Source organism: Callithrix jacchus, chromosome 4 (genome assembly GCF_049354715.1).
Source record: "Callithrix jacchus isolate 240 chromosome 4, calJac240_pri, whole genome shotgun sequence".
NCBI classification, from domain to species: domain Eukaryota; kingdom Metazoa; phylum Chordata; class Mammalia; order Primates; family Cebidae; genus Callithrix; species Callithrix jacchus.
In genome coordinates, this window is record NC_133505.1 from 55748445 (window position 1) to 55769117 (window position 20673).

Genomic DNA, 20673 nt, shown 5'->3' on the forward strand with positions numbered 1-20673 from the left:
TTTCAGACAATTTTGACCAGTGATTATTTTGTCTTTTAATTTGTATGTGCTGTTTTCTGGCTTGTATATTTATTGTTAAGTAGTTGCATTGTTCTTGTACAGCTTCTGGGCTTTACGCCATTCTTTACTGTCGAGATTATAAAAACAAAACATTTCCCCCATGTTTTCTTCTAGTACTTTTTTGGTGATAAGTCATTTTAGTTGTTGGTCATTTAATTTCAGCCTGTCCTCTGAAAGTCCAACTGTAGATCAATCAAAGTTTCCTCTATGGATATTGGTTATGAAAAAATCAGGAGTGACATTAGTCTCTCCCAAGGAAATGGTGAAGAATACGTAATGAAAACCTCGAAATTAACTGATATATAATAAAACCTACTGCTGACCATGATGCAGTTCCTCATCAACAAGTGTACCTGTTATTGACACTTGGGTATAACAGAATAAGGGACACTTTCACAAACACAAAGTGGAGAAGCTAGGCCAAATCTGGAAGCTATTCAACATTATCCAAATTGGTGTTTTGGCTTTAAAAAGAAACAATGAAAATGTGCTCTCCTGCACTGGTAATTGATGGAGAAAATACGCTTCTTTTCACAGTATTGATTCTAATTTCCTTCCAATGCACTTTTTGAGAAAGCCAGTAAGGGAGTAGATTAAAGAGGTGGGAAATGTCATCCACTAATAGACCCAACTTTTTCTGAATGGTGAGACACTCTGTCTGAAAAAAATTAAAGCCCACTTCAATCCTTCTGTATAGCAGCTTCACAGAATATATTCTCAAGTCTGGCTCACATATCTATGCCTTCTATAAAACTGTCAGCATTTTAAGAGATGATTCTGTTTTGCATTTTGTTTTGTTTCATTTAGTATCTCAGTGCCTGGTACAGGGCTCAATATATAATGGGTCATCTGATAATCTATTAAATAAATTGCTTCTGTTAAACCATCTCAACCTTAAAGGCAATACTAATAAGAAGTGTGTGTGTGTGTGTGTGTGTGTGTGCGTGCGTGTGTGTGTGTTGGTGAGGGAGTGTACATTAATATAAAGACCTCAAGAATCTGTTTCCTAGACTTTTCTCCTTACCATCTGCATACATCAAGCTCAACTACCATATTTTGTTAATTCTATGATGCATATTTTTTTCACATTTTAACATCTCTGAAATGGGGATGTATCTTACAATTATAATTAGCAATATTTTGTTTCTCAGTAATACACATGACAATGGTACATCTTACAATTGACATGGGATTCAATGAAATATAGTAATATAACTGTATTAGTTTTCATACTTCTATAAAGAAATAACTGAAATTGGATAATTTATAAAGAAACGAGGTTTAACATGCTCATGGTTCTGCAAGCTGTACAGGAAGCATGATTGGGAGGCCTCAGGAAACCTATAATCATGGCGGAAGCCAAAGGGGAACCAGGCATATCTCACATGGTCAGAGCAGTGGTGACAGTGAGGGAGGAGGTGCCACACACTTTTACACAACCAGATCTCATGAGAACTCTATTGTAAGAACAGTGCCAAAGCAGGAAATGTGCCCCCATGATCCGGTCACCTCCCACCAGGCCCCACCTCCAACACTGGGAATTACAATTCAACATGAGATTTGGGCAGGGACACAGACCCAAATCATATCACTATCTTAATTAGAATACCCACCTATACTTCTCAGGACATGAAGCTTGCTAAATAAATCAGATATAGAGACCCAGACAGTGCTGAGGACACAACAGATACTTAGCAAATGCTGGTTCACTTTCTCCTTAATGTGCATTTACTGAAAACAGAATGCATTTGCTGTCAAGTCAAAAAAGGACAATGTAGAATTCAAATTCCAACACAGAAAATAGTTGCCGAGATTTACTGAGCCCCCTACTCTAGGTCAAGTGCAGGATTGGGCATTAACACTAACCTCTAGTTCTCAGAAAGATCTTTACAAGGCACTTACAAAGAAACTGAGGCTTGGAGACTTTATAGGACTTGCCCAAAGTCACATAGTGAGTGGCAAAAGCAAAATTCAAACCCAATTCTGAGAGACCAAGTCAAAATCTTGAATTTGTCAGTTTCTTCTAGTAGTTCCTGGAGATTTAAAGTTTAATCTCTTGCACTTGACAATAAATGGGATATTAAAACTTTATTTCTGTTCCTTAAATATTACACAACAGTTAAGGGTTTTTAAAAAGCTTGCTACTGAGCAAAACAAGGATATAAGTAAAACAGATATTCTTTGCAGAGTCAAAGATTTGAGAAGCCCTTAATATGAAAAAGCAAGTGGGGCTTCCTAGGCAGAATCCAAGTGTGAAAGTTTCAGGGAAGAACAAAATGTAGTCTTGAAAAAAACTAGTCCTGATTTTTTTTTTAGGTGACTTTCAAATGGACAAGTATATATCTGCTCCAGCTTTGTATGTATTTTTTGGCAGGTTGAGTACTCCTTCACTCTGATGCTTATAATTCCTCATGCACACGTCTATTATAACATTTGCTCATCCCACTGAATTATAATTATTTTCCACATATGTCTCCATCCCAACAAGTGAGTTACTGAAAGGCACTGACCACTTTTCTTTACCCAGTACCAGGCACACAGCTGGTGCTTGAAAAAGGGTTGTTGACTAACTGAACGAAACCTTGGAATATGATAGTAAGTAGAAAAGCCTGAAATGTTATTGAAAATCTAAAGGCTATTTATAAACATTGCTCCTGTATGCACAATGACAACTTTAAACACAAGCATCATAACTGTTTCTGGTCCTATGTGTGTCAGCAATCCCTTTATAATGTCCTCTTCTCCTCACCACCCCAGAAGTTCCTCAGAGCCCACAGTCACACCCTACAAATTAAGTAACTTGACCTTAAATAACCCTCTTTGCTGTAGAAACACGGCAGAGGGCAGCCGCTAGATACATGCAAGTTTAGCTGTTACCTTAGGTCTCAGGTCCTCAGGTCTTAGGACAATAATCCCTATTTTCCAGAGATGACAGATTGGAAAATTAATGACAAAGACTAATTTGAATAGCCCAAAAGCCAACAGTTAATGTACAGCTGGTATTTGTTTCAACTTGCCCTCACTGTATTAAATTTCTGAAAATAGCTGGTCTCAGTCAGACCCATAGATAAGGACAGCTGCATCCTGCAGCTGGTAAGCAAAAAATCAGTAACTGTAGTTCCCTCTGCAGCAGAAGCAGCAGGAGCACTGTTCTCATCAAAATAGAAGGCCCAGTACTTCTCTAGCTGTTGGGATTCTCTGAGTTGATTACACAGAGCAAAGCCATCCAAGTTCCAACACAGAGTCTACTATAGTAGAAAGAGAGAGAGTGTGTGTGCGTTAAGCGCACAAACACTCTGTTCTTGAGACAGGTCTCCCATGTGGTTCTGGAAAGGACTAAGATACCCTAACAAAGAATCATTCTATTATACAGAAATCAACAACAACCACCACAAAACACTGACTGTGGGTCCACTGGTTGTTAAATTATAGTGTAGTTTTAATCTACTTAATCTTATGGAAGGAGAGATAAGAAGTAGAGCATGGATGCTCAACTCCGATGCCTGATCAACATCAGTCCTTCACATTTGTGAATCCCTGATCAAAACAGACAGCTAAAGTCACAATTTATATTATTTTTAATTGTTGTGGTTGTTTTTAATATCGTCATTTTTAAAGTATCTATAAAATTTCTTTTTCCTCCGCTTTCTCTCATGAAGCAATGAAGGGATGCTGAAACTCTAACCACAATATAATACTTCTAAACCTAGCTGCTAAGCATCATTTTAATATCTCACTCTAGTATGGTCCACAGTAGTTTGATTATTAAAATTGATTTTGGTAACCACTCAGAGTGTGAAGGACAGGTCCTTGAATTCCCATTTTAAATGGAAAAATCTCAGCATTAGAGAAATTGTTTGCCCAGGGTTTTCTGTGGTGAAGAAACAGACTCCCCTCCTTTCACCCTATCTACGGTGCAGAGAAAGAGTGCACTGGTTAAGTCTGTCTGCACATAAGAAGACTCTAGAATAAAAGGGCAGAGTGAAAAAAACAAGGCTAACCAAATCATAAGGAAAACTAGAAATTCACTTGCTCAATTTTGCTTCTCTTTTTCTGACAGCTATTGAGGAACCAGACCATTATCTCCCTCACTAGAGAAAACATCCCAGCCAGCCTAAGAACATGTGCTCAGCAGTAAGCAATAAATAGCTACAGTTAGCTGGGATTTCCAGCTTTTGGGCACTGAACCCAGATAGCAGCCTTCCTGCTCAACCATCTACTTTCTGCAGTCCTGGAATTGGGAGAAAATCCCCACCTGACACTAAGTGACCTAGGAACATTCTTCCATCTCTCTTGCCTCCACAGCCTGGAAATAATTGCAACTATTAATAGTCAACATCTGACAAGTGCTTACTGTGGGTCACACTCACCTCATTCTCAGAGCAACCCATAGGACAGGCACTCATGTTGTTCCTATTTCTTCATGAAGAAACTGAGGCAGAGAGGCCAGGTAATTTACTCAGAGTCCCCAAAGTGACTATGTTGCCAGGATGGGGATTTAACCCAGCACATGTCTCCACACTGACATTCTGATCAGAGCCTACTGGCTGGTTAGTTGGAGATTCAGCACATTCCTCCTCCCCACCTCTTGGATTTACTCCTTTGGATTATATAAGTATGTGTAAATTTCTTCCTTCTATCCAACTGTAAGCTTCCTTGATGGTATTGACTTTGTCTTACTCATCGTTGCATTGCCCAAAGTGCCTGGAATAAATAATACTGTGCACAAAATTTGTTATGTAATACAGATTTAAAAATAAAATTACATCCTCTCCTTTGCTGGTTAGCAGAGGAAACTTAAACCCAGGCATTAAAGAACTAAAGGAAAATAACTGGCAAGCTGAAATTTTACTTCGAGCTATCCTTCAAAAACTAAGGTGAAATAATGCAATTTATTTATTTATTTAGTGGGCACTTTCCAGACCAAGAAAAGCAGAATTTATTGCTGGAAACCTACACTGAGAAGTATTCTTTAGGCAAAAGAAAAAGATCTCAGGTAGAAGTCGAAGCTGCAGGAGGAAGGTATTAAGAACAGAAAAGATTAATATGCAGATATATCGATGTGACTCCTGACTGTGTAAAACCGTAATAACTGTGCCTTTTAGCAGTATTAAATGTGTAACATTAAAATTCATGAAAACAAAAGCAAAGTGTAAGAAGAGGATTAATAGGCTTAAAGTCTTCTAAGGTGGTTGTATCTGTAAAATGATGAGAATTACATTTATTATATCTCTTATAATTTAAGTATGTGTGTTGTAATCCCTTGGGTATCCATTAAACGTGAAGTAAAAATGTGAAATTAACAAGCTAACAGATGAGGAAAAACAGAAAAAGAAAAAATATTTGATTATTCCAAGAGAAAGCAAGAAAAGACAGAGAGAGAGAAAATAAAGAGGAAAGGACAAATTGAAAACGAAGATGGTAGATTTAAAACCAAATATATGAGTAATTACATTTTTTAAGTTACATTAAAATTATATTTAAAAAGCAATTATATAATTACATAAAAATGTAAACACACTGAAATTCTTTAATTGTAAAAAGCTATCAGACTAGATTTAAGACAATATCTGAAATATATGCTTCTTATAAGAGACTTTAAAATAAAGACAGAAAAAAATCAAAGTAAAAGAATGGAAAAAAGAGATAACATCCAAATTGGAATGCTGTATTAGGGCAGTGTTTTGTTTTTTAATAGCTTTGGCAAAATCACAATAACTTTCAATTATCATCCCACTGCTTTGCTGCTTCTTCCAAATGCTCATGCCCCAGAACGGAAGAATATAGCTATGATTCTAGAAGGCTGGCAGTTTAGATGTTGAACTTGAAAGAAGAGAGTGCTGAAAAATACAGCTCATACCTCAGATAAAGGAACAGTCAGACTGTGAATGGGTTTAATTTAAAAATGGCTAATAGGCCACTATGGTTAATAATGAACCGGCTGTTCTTGACAGAGGTAACTAAAAGTCACACCAGGTCTGATCCTTTGAGTGGAACATAACATAGGTGCTTTCAGGCTTATGAAGAGGAAAAAACATTGACCGTTTAAAAAACATAAGTCATTTTTACCCATTAAGAGTACATTAACTCCTGGGGCAAAGCCCCGAATCCCCAGCAGTACCATCATACATAGGGAGTACAAGTTCATCACAGGATGAGAAGAGTGAGTCTCAATTAAGCTCCCTGCCTTCTGGTTCTCTTGTTAGACCAGACAAATCTCAGAGATAAACTATGGACAGAGAGTTACATACTGTGCAATTGCCACTTGAGAATCCCTAATCCAAAAATTCAAAATCCAAAACTTTTTGAGCACCAATATAATGCCACAAGTGGAAAATTCCACACATAACTGCTTAACACAAACTTTGCTTGATGCACACACTTTTTCTAATATTGTATAAAATTACCTTCAGGCTATGTGCATAAGGTATATGTGACACATAAATGAATTTCATGTTTAGACTTGGGTTCCACCCCCAAGCTATCTCATTATGTAGATGCAAATATTCCAAAGTCTGAAAAAATCCAAAATCTAAAACACTTCTGATTTCAAGCGTATCAGATAAAGGATCTCAACTTATAATAAGAACTGGCAGCCAGAAATCCATGCTCATTGGCTATTAAAATTAGAGTTAGAGCTGGATCCAAAATGCTGCTAGACATTGATGTATATTATTAAAACGTGAAATAAAAAACATAATATTGCCTTCTCGGCCTCTATGATAACTCATAGGCTACAGTAGAACCAAAGAGAAAGCTGTAGGGTGCTTTGACATTACTGTTCTCAAAAAATAAATAACAAAAAATAGGTACTATTAGAATCTTTTGGTATTATAGAAGAGATAGGGGAAGGAAAGAAAGTGCACAGGAGTTTGGCACTTAGGAATAAGGTGCTTTGCTTTGTTCTCTTATTCGTTGACCCAATGATTTTGTTATGAATCACTCATTATGACATGTACTCTCCCCTTTTTGCTTTTCCATGGGCCTGCCATATCCTAATTTTGCATCAATCATATGTTATCCTTCTTTTAGGTATCATGAAAGACATTAGGTGACTTACTCTCAAGTATCTAAATCCTCCTTTTAGCCTAAGGCTTGTCTTCTAGTTCTCTCCTTAAGCCAATATTCTAAGAATGCACGACAATGCTTTGCCTCCAAACTCCCTGGCATTCAATCCACAGCCATTTTACTTAATTGGAGGGTAAACATCTCCCTTGCTTTCCCCCAAATTCAGCTACTTAAAACCTAGTTTTAGTTGTGAATAATATTTCACACCTAAATTCTTTCTTAGAAAGTCATAAGACACTGGCGTATGCCTTTGAATATTTATCACTTGGTCTATTAGTAAGTATTGTTTCTAAAATTCCACATTTCAAAGAAGTTAAAAATATGCCAGGAGCTTTAAAAGACCACCTTCCTGGATCTTCTGCCACATGTGTACCTATGCAACAATCTTGCATGTTCTTCACGTGTACCCCAAAACCTAAAATGCAATTTAAAAAAAGGCCACTTTCGAAGTCAATTAGCACCTATAAATTGATATCATCCAGTTACTTGGATAAAAGATTCACCTGATGAATGGTTACGTCAATAGTCAAGAAGTACTGTACTACCAGTATAAAAAGATAAAAGCATTTGGACTTCTTGAATACATCAAGTATACTTAAGCATAAGTATAAAGTATGTAAATAGAATCCTTTGATATACAAAATGTGATACAGAATGATAGCAAATTGAACTGACATCATAAAGTCTCTACCTCGCTCTTTTAGGTAACAAATTTGGACCACTGGAATAATAACACAGACTGGCCCTTCATCTTAAATGGGTTTTATCAAGCCTTAGTGGCAGCATTTTCTTTACTTTGGAATATGTCCTGAAACCTGAATCAAAGTCTATGGAAAATATGATTCAATATCCAAATCTGTACTTTATTCAAGGCCTTTCAGGGAGGTACATATGATTAAAGAAAGACTAAGTAAAATGAGTTATATCATGGTTGTAACTACCATTTGCAGAACACTTGCAATGAGTCAGGCATTTTATATACTTTATTTCTCATCTTAATCTATATAGCAGGCTTGCAAATGTGAGTAACAGAGGCAAGGAAAGTTGTTAGCTTCGTCACCTAAGCTAACAAATACCAGAGCTAGGATTCAAATCCATTGTTGTCTGGCTCCAAAGCCAGGGCTCATTGGCTATAAAGAAATCACACTCCTGGGTCCCCTCAGTTCCCATCTGATGTGCTCCATTGAACAACCCAAAGAGGAGTATCAGTTCTGTCATCAACTGCTGCTAGCAACATTGCATCCTCAGGAGGCGAGATGCTGCCTTCATAAACCACATCACAAAAATACCCTCTGGAGAAGAGGAGGGTGTAGTAAAAAGTCATTTTTCTTCGTTTTGTTCAAAGTGTACCATGGAAAATGAGACTTTAAATTGGGTAAGAAAGAGAACTTTTAGAAATACTGATTCATACTCTGTCCCCTGGAGATTTTGATGTGACTGGTGTGCAGATAGGGTCCGAGCATCAGTAATTTTTAAAGTTCTCTAGATGATTCTAATGGATGGGCACTGAGAACCCCTGTCCTAGAAAGTAAGGTGTGTGTGTGTGCAGGTGTGTGCATGTGTGCGTGTGTGTTTGTGTGCCTATCCTCCAAATATGTTATTTTTCTTTGTTCCCATATAACTGATAAAATACAGAAGCAATCAGTCAGTGGTAAAGACACACAACCAGGTCTCCATTACCTGGGTGGTGTCTTCCATCAGCCCACGAATCTTCTCCACAACATCGTTTCTCCGATGCTGGCGCAGGGCGCTAATCAGCTGGGCGAGGCTGGCCTCGGGGCCTCGGATGGTCCAGTGCTGCAGAGCCGCGTAGGCCCGCTCGTGGTCAGCTGTGTACCCACTGGAGAAAGCAGCAACTTCCCTCTCACTAGCATTGCAGAGAAATTGATAGATATCTTTCCATTGGCTTCCCACTTGGGCTGCTACAAGCTTCAGGATGTCGATACCTACACCAGAGAAAAAATAAAAGAAAAAACAAATGAGGGCTTGTAAGGGAAGCTCCTTTTGTAAGGCAGCTCTGCTTTAATGAATGAACTAGAAGAGGGACACTTTCCTATCGCTGTATATCAAAGGAATGCACTGCCTCCCTTAAGCACTTGGCACAAGCAGCTCATCTTGTGGACTAGCTGGGTACCCTCATACAAATTTCACTTCCTGCGTGTGGAACCAGAAGAAGGAGGGATCATGGAACTATAATAAATCAGCCCCAAATGTTTTGAAAGCTAAACCCAAAGAGGGTATTCACAGTGATTCCTCTGTTACTATAGTAATCCATCCTTGTTGGAGGAGAGAGGTGGGGTAGAAAAGCTCCAAGATCCCCAGTGGATGCCTGAAGCCACAGAATAGTACTGAGCCCTATACACTATGCATGAATTTCTTTTTCCTTCTTCACAATGTCATAGTTAGAAGATTTCTCTTCTTGTAGCTCTTAGCAACCTCAGCATACTTTTCTTATTAAGTTGGGAACTTTCATCTTTTCACTTAAAGGAAGTACTTCATAGCCACTGGCATATCCAAATCGTCAGCATCACTCCTCTTGTGCTTTGAGCCATTATTAAGTAAAATAAGGGTGACTTGAACACGGGCACTGCAGTACCAGTACCATGACAGTCAATCTGATAACCTAGATGGCTATTAAGTGACTCACAGGCAGGTGAGGTCTCTAGCATGGATATGCTGGACAAAGGGATGATTCCCTTCCACACTGGGACAGAGCAGGATGGTACAGGACAGTGTGAGATTTGATCATATTACTCAGAATAGTGCATATTCTAAAATTTATGAATTGTTTATTTCTGGAATTTTCCATTTAGTACTTTTGGACTACAGGGGACCACAGGCAACTGAAACCTTGGAAAGCTAAACTGTGGATGAGGGAGGACTACTGTACTAAAGACAACAGTAACCAAGTAAGTTAGAGGCTCCCATCTAAAACCATGGTGACTTCATGACATTTACAAAAAGGGAAGCTGCAGATGAAAACTGTGAAGGACTTTGTCATTGTCTAGGTAAAAGGTGTTCAAATTCTGGGAATGGTGTCCTTTATATCAACTGACAGTGTGCCCAGCTGTTCCCGGCCAATAGAGCATTCCTGAAGAACGCCTAACTTGTGCTTAAATTCATGTTCAACAAGCAATTTTCTAATTCATTATTCAGTCTTCCAACTTGACTTGCATAATTATAATGAAGACAACAGCCAAAAGGACAGTATAATAACAGTAGCTATTATCTTCCAGGTATTATGTTAAGGCATTAGCCCACTGAACATCTTTATAAAGCATTAATATTCCAATTACACAGGTAAGAAAAAAAACACTTAGAAAAATGTAGGCTACTGGCCCAATATCACAAACGTAGGTAAGTAGGTTACTGAACCCACCTCACCAGGTTTGTAATTCAAATCCTGTATGTGTCACCACTATAAAATCTGACAATATTGATGGTACCTTCCAAGAGGAAGGAAATGCTTTGGCTTATAAAAGGCCATGAATCCCTTGACCAGCTATTCTGGTCAAGAATATTATTCTGACAGACAGCTGTCCCCAATGATTCAATATATTGTCATTCTGGCTCATCAGTCACTTGAAAACCCAGTGAGTGTGCATTTATGGTCCCCAGATACGATGAACAGATGAAACTGGTGAAATGCAAAAATCAAATCTCAAGATCCAAAAACTCAGGATAAGCACCTGGCACCAACCCTTTGTGAGGGAAGGCTCTCCCTGAGTAGCTCACTTTGGTGTCCCTCTCTTTACGGCATCTTCTCTCTGCAATTACACATTGGCTTTGCCAGGATTTACACATGGGGTGCATATATCACCCTTACAGTAAGGGCTCTGGTATTTTACTACAACAGGTGAGTGAGTCGTCTGAATCAATGTCATGTTTTTGGTTTTGTTTTATTTTTTTAAGATGGTGTTTTGCTCTTGTTGCCAGGCTGGAGCGCAATCTCGCCTCACTGCAACATAAGCCTCCCAGGTTCAAGGGATTCTCCTGCCTCAGCCTCCTGAGTAGCTGGGATTACAGGCACCCGCCACCACATCCAGCTAATTTTTGTATTTTTAGTAGAGACTGGCTGGTCTCCAACTCCTGACCAGCCTTCCTAATTTATTTTTGGAAGTAGTCCCATCATTATGAAGCTCCATATACCACACTCCTTCGAAGTGGTGGATCACCTCTAACATGTCTTTGAATGAGGCCATGTTCACCTACCCTGATAACATAGCTGTTATAGTTAACCATGTCTTAAAAGTATTTACTACTCAATAAAAAAAACAGGTTCAAGTTCCCAAGTGAGGCTTAGGAGAGAAAGGAAAAGAAGAATAAAGAGGGGTTTGCTGTTCTGATTTTTTAATAAGAGGTTTCCCAGAAAAAAAAACATCTTTTTTTGCATCCATCAGTTGTTCAGGAAAATATTTGTAAAATGAGCTATTACTTATTGCTAGTAAAAACAATAATAATTACAAAAGTTTCTGTAAGAATGAAGGACACGGTGGTTCCTCAACATGCATTCTTCCTCTGCCATCAATCCTATTGAGGCAGTGGAAGACTGTATACACATCCTGAACCAATCCACGGAAAATGGTCTTTAAAAATAAGTTCCTAGTAGAGGGCTATTCTATTCTCAACCATAAAAATAGAATTCCGGCAGGGCAGGGTGGCTCACACCTGTAATGCAGCATTTTGGGAGGCTCGCTTGAGCCCAGGACTTTGAGACCAGCCTAGGCAACATGGTGAAAACCCATTTCTACAAAAAAATACAAAAATTAGCCGGGTGTGGTGGCATAGGTCTGTAGTCCCAGCTACTTGGGAGGCTGATGTGGGAAGATCGCTTGAACCCCAGAGGTGGTGGCTGCAGTGAACCGAAATTACACAGCTGCACTCCAGCCTGGGTGAGAGAGGGAGACTCTATCTTCAAAAGAAAAAAAGTAGAATGCCACAAAAAAACAACAAAAAAAAAAGACCACCACAAATTGAGTCATTACTGTACTTCTCACACAGTTTCTTCCCTGGCAGTGTGAAGTTACTTGAACCAACTGCTTTTCAATTTTCTGAGCAATGTTTAGTCAGATATAGAGCATTTGATTTCAAGCAAAATAGACTCCTCAGAAAACTCATATCCGATTTAAAATCCTGCAGGTAACTTTAAGGAATAAGCCAGCAATTTGTGGTTGATGTGGTAGACTCTTCCAAACACCAAAAGGCTTGTTAGTCCCTGAATCTTAATTTAGGTCAATTTGACTAAGGCCTGCAATGTCTTACATGAAAACATGACTGTGTTTTCTGGTAAGTAGGACCATTGCTTAAATCTTCATAATGCCGATGACAGTGGCTTTGGGCAAACCTCTAACTGTCATGTCCATTTTTTCATGTGTACAATGGAAAAACTCACTGGGGTCACTGGGGATAAGCTGATTAACATTTTCTATAGAGTTAATTTATTTTTGGAAGTACTCCCATCATTATGAAAGCTCCATATACCAGCACTAAAACTTAAGGCTCAATGCATTTCAGATGCAAATACACAGCCTTTACAAAGTAATTACAGAGTTTAAAAGGTTTCCGGTTTAACAACAAGTCGTTCTTCCAAAACCCAGTACTGTATTTATCTTTTTTTTAAGCCACAAAATAAAGAAAAAACTGGAAAAAAAAAACCCCACAAAGAATAGATACAATGAGATTTCCCATAAACTAAAATGGACTGAAAGCTAAATTTCAGGCCTACAAATCAGGTTTCATCTTGTTCTTTCTCTCAACTAGATTCTCTACTATGAAAACATAGTCAACTCCATGAACTGGCTGGAGCTGCCAATGTTCTTCACCGCTGTCCTCTCCCACCGTGGAGTTGATAAATCAAAGATAAATGAACGACTCCCTTAGGGGATACCAACCTTCTAGTCTAGCAAGTTATCATAAAACCCCAGTGAGGAGACCAGTCTGGGACTTTGAATGCCTTCTTTGTTTAGGAAAAAGTGTTAAGCAAAAGAAAACAATCAACTGCAGAAAAAAGCAGGAGGATAATTTGCCAAATTGAGATAGTCACCTCTTTGGGGAGGGAGGGGAAAGGGCACAGAAGGGTTTTCAAAGGTATTCATAAAGTTCTGTTTCCTAGGCTGGACAGTGAAGAAATGGGTTTTCTTTTCATGTTATTATTTTTATTTGGGATGTATTTTACTATTCTTTTTTAAACTATCTATATCACATACACATATAAAACATACACATATATAAGATGTGTTTATATATACTTTATAAACACACATGGTTAGGTGGTTAAGTGTTTAATTTTGTTGGTAAGGAAATCTCATGTAGAGGGGTTGGTGACTAGTGCAAGGTCACTCACCCAGTTAGTGATGCCTCAATTGTGGTTAATAGGGAATGTGAGGTAGTTGAGGAACACTACTATTTGCCAGAATGATGCTCCTCCGGCATGGCCATCCAGCCTTGGATGAACGCACTCCAGGCTGGCCACTGTGTGTGTGCTGCCTCCTGGTCCGTTATTACTGACCAAGTATATGTTGGTGCAAAAGTAATCGCAGGCTGGGCTGGTGGCGTATGCCTATAATTCTTTGGGAGGCTGAGGTGGGTGGGTCCCTTGATCTAGGAGTTTGAGACCAGCCTGGCCAACATGGCAAAACCCTATCTTTATTAAAAACATAAAAAATTAGCCAGGCATGGTAGTGCATGGTAATCCCAGCTACTTGGCAGGCTGAGACAGGAGAATTGCTTGAACCTGAAAAGCAGAGGTTGCAGTGAGCCAGGATTGCATCACTGCACTCCAGCCTAAGCAACAGAGTAAAATTCTGTCTCAAAAAACAAACGAAAAAGAAGTCATCGTGGTTTTTTTGTCACTGAAATGGCAAAGACCACAGTAACTTTTGCACCACCTAATAGACACGGGAACAGTTTCCCAGGGCACTTTATCTCTTTTTTTGCGATCTCAGCTCACTGCAGCCTCCACCTCCTGAGCTCAGGAGATTCTCACACCTCAGCCTCCCTAGTAACTGCGGCTACAGGTGCATGCTATCATGCCTGGCTAATTTTTGTATTTTTAGTAGAGCTGAGGTTTCACTGTGTTGGCCAGGTTGGTCTCAAACTCCTGACCCCAAGTGATCCGCCCACCTCAGCCTCCCAAAGTGCTAGGATTACAGGTGTGAGCCACCGTGCCCTTTATTTCTTTTCTTTAAAACTATGATACCCTAAAAGAAAGAGAGAAAGAGAGAATTCAGCAGACTTTTCCTGTAAGGACAACAGTAAATACTTGACACTTTGAGAACCAGACAATCTCTGTCATCACTCCTCAACTGTGCTGTAGCATGAAAGCAGCCACCAACAACACAAATGAATGTGGCTGTGTTGTAATAAAACTCAATTTACAAAAGAAAGTAGGCTGGATATGGCCCACGGGCTGTAGTTCACCAAGCCCTGCAATTATAGCAATTTAAAAAGACCTGGGGTAGGAGTGTCAAATAGCATAAAAATTTAGAAAAGCATTTTATTAAAAGAAAAGAAACCATACTCAAAAGACAATGAAAGTTCCCACCCCAATTATTAACCTCAATGTGAAATGACAGTGACATGGAGACCACCTCTCTGCTTGGCAGGATGCCCAGTCATCTGTCCCATCGGAGTTCCCAGAGTTTTTGCCAAGATTGGTGACATAGCTATGTGTTGGATTGATCTAAATTGTTTAACTGGATGTGGTGCCAAGTGTCTTTTTTCTTATGGTGAAAAGTAACACAACCGTCAATCCACTGAACAGCTGATAGACAGGGGCATAGAACATGACATTACTTTTTTTTTTTTTTTTTTGAGACAGAGTCTCTCTCAGTCACTAGGCTGGAGTGCAGTAGTGCGATCTTGGTTCACTGCAACCTCTACCTTCTGTGTTCAAGAGATTCTCCGGCCTCAGGCTCCCAAGTAGGTAGATCTATAGGCATGCACCACCATGCCCAGCTAATTTTTGTATTTTTATAAAGATGGGGTTTCACCATGTTGATCAGATTGGTCTCGAACTCCTGGCCTCAAGTGATCCACCTGCCTTGGCCTTCAAAAATGCTGGGATTACAGGTGTGAGCCACCACGATCTGCCAACATTGCTTTTTCCTGTGGTGCCAGATCCTGGAGCTCTGGAGAATGGATGAAGTTTCTGGGAAGGTCATCAAAGGAGTCAAGCTCCATATACCGGGGCTGTGCTATTCAGGAGCTGTCTGAGAAGGTGGCTCTGGCCCCTGGAGAAAAGCATGAGGATGGGAAGCATCGGGTAGTGGGAAGATCATCGGTCATAGTCACAAGATATGGTTTCAAACTCCAGCTCTGTGACTTGTTAGTTGCGTGACCCTGGGCAAATGGCAACCTCTCAGAATTCAGTGTTCACTTAAGTAAAATAGAAACACCACCTCTTATCTGTTAGAATGATTAAGGAGATTAATGGTATCAAGTATTAAAGACTCCTAGGGTAGCACCTCAGTACACTTTGGCTCTCCTTCTCCTGCCCCTCCATTTCTGCCTAGACAAGAGTCATTGGACCAATGAACCTAAAAGATGGGAAGAGTACTGTACAAACACAGGTTTTAGCACTGGGATTATTGGGGCTGAACAATGAAGCCAAGCACCAGACTCCCAGCTTCCCGTGTTTCTTGGAATCTCACATGTACACGTTAGGAGATCGCTGAAGTCATCCACAGAAGGGTAAATGTGGAAGGAAAAATGCTGCTGCTACCACCTCTGCCACATGCAGGGCATCACAGCAGTACTCGGTGGATTCTTCCAAGTGAGCTGACACTGACCTGATCCCCAGCAAGAGAGCTCAAGAACAGAAGTATGAGCTGATAAACTGGGTTATTACAGAAGACATGGCAATTTCCAGTGCATTATAAAACCTTGAATTAAATATTATCTGGGAGACAAACCTAATTTAAAGCTCATTTTTTAAAAGCTGAATGTCAGCTTCAGGATGCAAAAATGAGTCCCTTCTCTTTTAATAAAAACTCGAATTGACCTTTACAATTAGAGAAAATATTAAGGCTGTTTTCCTTTTGGAGACAAATATCTGAAATGAATGTCATCACTGAGAACCCATATCAAAGCCTTCCTTAGAAGAGGTATGAAGGACAGTGAGGACAAAGCTGAAGGAAACAAAGGCTTCCCAGAACTACACAACCATAGCACTCAGTTTCATGCTGCGCAACCAGGCTTTGTGCAGAATAGGTGCATCTAAGAGATATGTTTATAAACTTTTTGATAGTACCAAACTCATCATATAAAAAGATTCAAGCACTCCCAATAAATCCTGTTACATGTAATGTCAGTTCTCATTATTACTCTAGAAAGAGGCATGTGAAGGGACAAATAATGAGAAAAATCCCAGGGAGGCAATTAATATACAACCTCCTCCCAGGACAGATGACTCCACAGTTATCCCTGTGCCAGTTTCTCACCACACACACAGCAGTCGCCTGAGATGTACACATGGAAGACGGGAGACATGAACTCAAGACAATTTCCCTTCTAACACCTCCACAAGCCTCCACAAAAGATACGCTCCTGATAGGCATGCACTGTGTCCATAACCTTACAAGCTGCGGATACAGGGACAAAGACGGCCATAGCACATACAGCAATATATACAAAGCAACATATGCAAAAGTCAGAAATTAGAATAAAAGCCTGGCTTTAGCATTACTGGAATCAATGTTCCACATACAATGGTCATGTCATCAAAGATGTCTTTGAGGCCAATTCCAAGCCCACACTGCTTTGACTACCAGTATCCCCTGCACCTATCAGAGGAATACCACAAATATCTTTGGATGAATAAAAGAGAGCCTTTTTTTTGTCATCAATGCCCTCCTGACTGAGCCTCCTCACCATTTGTCATCTCATTAGCTTCTGTAACAGAAGCCACTGACAACCTGAGTGGCCACATGCCCACACACACCTTAGCCTTGGGGCCCTGCCAGATCTCCAGCCTCTACAATAATGAAAAGAAAGGACAATGGTTCTGTGGTGTTCTATCTTCACCAGTGGGTGGAACCTGGGCTCCCAGGGACCTAGTTCTTGTACAAAGGCCTCTCCCCCTGCCAGTGCCCTCTTCCCATTGAGTGATCCACTACATCCACTTTAGAGGCCAGAGCTCAAAAGCAGGAAAGTTCTCATAGATTCTCCCACTGCAGCAGAATCCTTTTGCTAATATCAGCTGTCCAAGGTGTGGTCTCTCTGACCTGATAACAGAGTAAGTGCTCCTAAAAGCAACATACCCACATGTACCTGTGTTTCGCAGTAACCAGTATACCACAGGGTGGTTAAAAATTTGTATACCAACAGTTGTAACTTCCAGTGCATCCAATACACAGGAAACTGCTTTATTAGTGCTGGGAACTTTGTATGCCTCAGGTTAAAAATACTCCTTCCCTAATTGAGGCATAAAAGAAAGATCTATTTAGATCTTACTTTGAGGAAAAAATTATTTGTGAAGCAGGATTTATCACTTTGTGGTTGAAGGTTTAATAGACAATTACCGTAAGCTCAGATGAACCTTGGGGACTACTAAGAAGAAAAAAGAAACACTCTGCAAAGATCTCTTGAAGATCTTAAATGGTCAACATGCTCCATTGACAAACTATCAAAACAGTAGACAATTTTCCAAATGGAAGAGATCTCACTGATAATGTGAGGAAAATGAATGGTATTTTATTTCATTCCACTGGGCAAAACAAAACAAAAACGTCCCTCCTTCCTCCTTGTCTTAGTCTGTGTTTGAAGCTGTCACAAATACCTGAAGCTGTTAATTTATTCATTCACCAAAAATTTATTGAGCATCTACTTTGTGCCAGACACTTTTCTAGGTACAGGAGATATGGCACTGAACAAATGCCAAGTGAAAAAAAATCCCTTTCTTTGTGAAGGCTATGTTCTATTGCAGGGAAGTAATAAAACATAAACTGTGTTAGATAGGGAGAAAAATAAAGCAGGGAAAGAGGATAAGGTAGGAGGTGATGGGGTTGCCACATCTAAGCGAAGCCTCACAGAGGTAGACGCCCTCAATGGAACAAAAGCTGTGCAGATAGCTGCAGAAAGAGGGTTCTGGGCAAAGGGAGCAGCAGGTTCAATGGCAGGAAGGGTGTTGGAATGGACAAGGAGGAGCAGGAAGGCTGGCAAGGCTGGAGCAAGTGGGCCAGGTAGAGGGGCTGGTAGGAGTCACAGAGTGAGAGAAAATAGGAGTTAGGAGAGTACAGACTACATCTGGCCTGTAAGCTGCTACTCTGAATTCAATAAAAAGTCACTGGAGACCTTGGGAAGAGAAATAACACAATCTGACTTTACATTTAAACAGTATCATTCCAGCTGTTGTGTCAAGAAAAAACTGAAGGGGGCACAGATAAAAATGGAGCAACCAGTTAGAGGCCACAGCAGTAATCCAGCAAGGACGTGATAGTGGCCTGGTCCAAGGTCGTGGCCATGGAGGCGATGGGAAATGGTAGACTTCTGCATGCATTTGAAGGAGAGCTGGCAGATAGCATTTGCTAATGAGTCAAATATTGGGCAAGAATGTAATAAAGGAATCAAGGATGCTAAGGTTAAGCAAGTGGAAAGCAGGGTACCATTTTTCGTGATGGGCAGTTGATGTGGAGGTATGGTTTGGAATTTGGAGTTAGACATCTTAAGCATGAGATGCCTGTTAGACAGCTGGGTCTGTCAAGCAGGCAGAAGCATATTTTATCATGAGTTCAGGCAAAAGGTCCAGGCTGGAATATGTACTTGGGAATTATCAGCAGATAGATGGTACTTGGGTCATGGGTCACCAAGGGAGGAAGAGTGTGTAAATGGAAAAGAGGTGCAAGCACCAAGTCCCGCAGCTCTCCACTGTTTAGAGGTCAGGAAAATGAGGAGGAACCAGCCACAGAGACAGAGAAGAAACAGCCCAAGATGGAGGAGGAAAATCAGACAATGTGATGTTTGGAGGCACAGGGAAGAAAGTATTTCAAGAAAAAGGGAAACAAGAGTGTCGATTGCTGCCAATAGGCCAAGCAGAGGAAAAGTGAGAACTGAACAGTGGCATTAGAATCATGCTGTCAGACTCTATGGAAAAAAGGTGAGACCGTGGCTGAAAGATTGCCATATTTACTAATTCTAAAACCCTCTGGATCAATGCCTTATCATAGTTTGGTTTTAGCGTTTTCTTTTTCTCCTTAGTGGTGTATAAAAGAGTGGTATGTTAATTGTGTCTCAGATTTGATAAATATAGTAAGAGGTTTTTTTTTTTTTTTTTACTTATAAATTCATCTATTTGTTAAAATTTGACATGCCATCAATAAGCCTAATATGTCGAATTCTATACATACAGTGCAATGTTAACCACCAACTACTCATGAAGAACATCAGCAGAATTCTAGAAATTCTGCTTCCTCTGCAAAATCTGCTTACATAATACCTGACTAGGTTGACTCAAGGACATTTACTTTTAGAGATTTTTTTTTCCTATTTGTATTTGAGTTCTATGTGGGGGAAATGCTGACTGGCTTTTCACTATCCCAAACAGCTTAAATTTAAAAGCTGTTAGTTAAACTATAGAGTGAAATATACATTTAAAAAATAAATACCTAAGGCTGGGTGCAGTGGTTCACACCTGTAATCCCAGCACTTTGGGAGGTCAAGGCAGGCACATCATTTGAGGTCAGGAGTTCGAGACCAGCCTGGCCAACATGGTGAAACCCTGTCTCTACTAAAAATACAAAAATAAGCTGGGCATAGTGGCCCCAGCCACTCAGGAGGCCAAGGCAGGCGAATTGCTTAAACCTGGGAGGCAGAGATTGCAGTGAGCCAAGATCATGCCACTGCGCTTCAGCCTGGGCAGCAGAGCAAGACTTTGTCTCAAAAAATAATAAATAAATAGCTTCACCCTAAAGGCTACAGAATAAAATAACTAGAGGGTGGTTCTGAGGAGAATCACAGTCTCTGACTCCCAAGGGTGAAGGACATGTTTCTGGCCATCTTGTGCATGAGGTAATGCTTTTTAGGATACAACTGTAAGAGGCTTTTCTCCTGTAAACAATTTTGTGCGCTTTATAATCCTCAAACACCCTAACAGCTTAAAGAAAAAGGTGCTGTCTACTGGAAATGGCATTCCTGGACTCAGAGGTGGAAAAGGTAGTGGGGTGGGGGACAGGGGTGAGTACAGTCCAACCCCGCTGCTGGAAAATGACTGTGACTGTCAGCCCGGAGCTGGAACGCTAGGACACAGCAGCCTCTTCAAGGGAATAATCTGCTCCCTTCGGCCTGGCTTCCTGGTGTTTACACTTCAAACCTACTTCCCATAGGAAATTTGGGCTGACAGACAGGATGACTGTCTGGAATTTTTAGTCAAAAAGTCTACCTGGCAAAGAAGGGGAAGCTTCTTTGGTTGCAGCAGCCACTGTTGCTATTGCCACTGCTGTCTGGTCCTGAGAAAAGCACCAAGTTAAACATGTGAGTTCAGATTAGAAGGGCTCCACCACCTCTGACTTACTTGAAACAGCCTTTATTTCCTAAAACAGCCTTTCAGAG

General features: G+C 40.1%; 1 protein-coding gene across 2 annotated transcripts in view; it reads right to left on the minus strand.

The window, feature by feature from the left end:
• The window catches only part of TNFRSF21 (TNF receptor superfamily member 21), a 79704-nt gene that overhangs the window by 13545 nt on the left and 45486 nt on the right, over nt 1-20673 (minus strand). For both annotated transcript variants that reach the window (XM_008994545.5, XM_002746620.7), the window contains exon 4: nt 8809-9074. In XM_008994545.5, coding sequence (XP_008992793.1) covers nt 8809-9074 — 266 coding nt within the window. The remainder of the gene's footprint in view (nt 1-8808; nt 9075-20673) is intronic.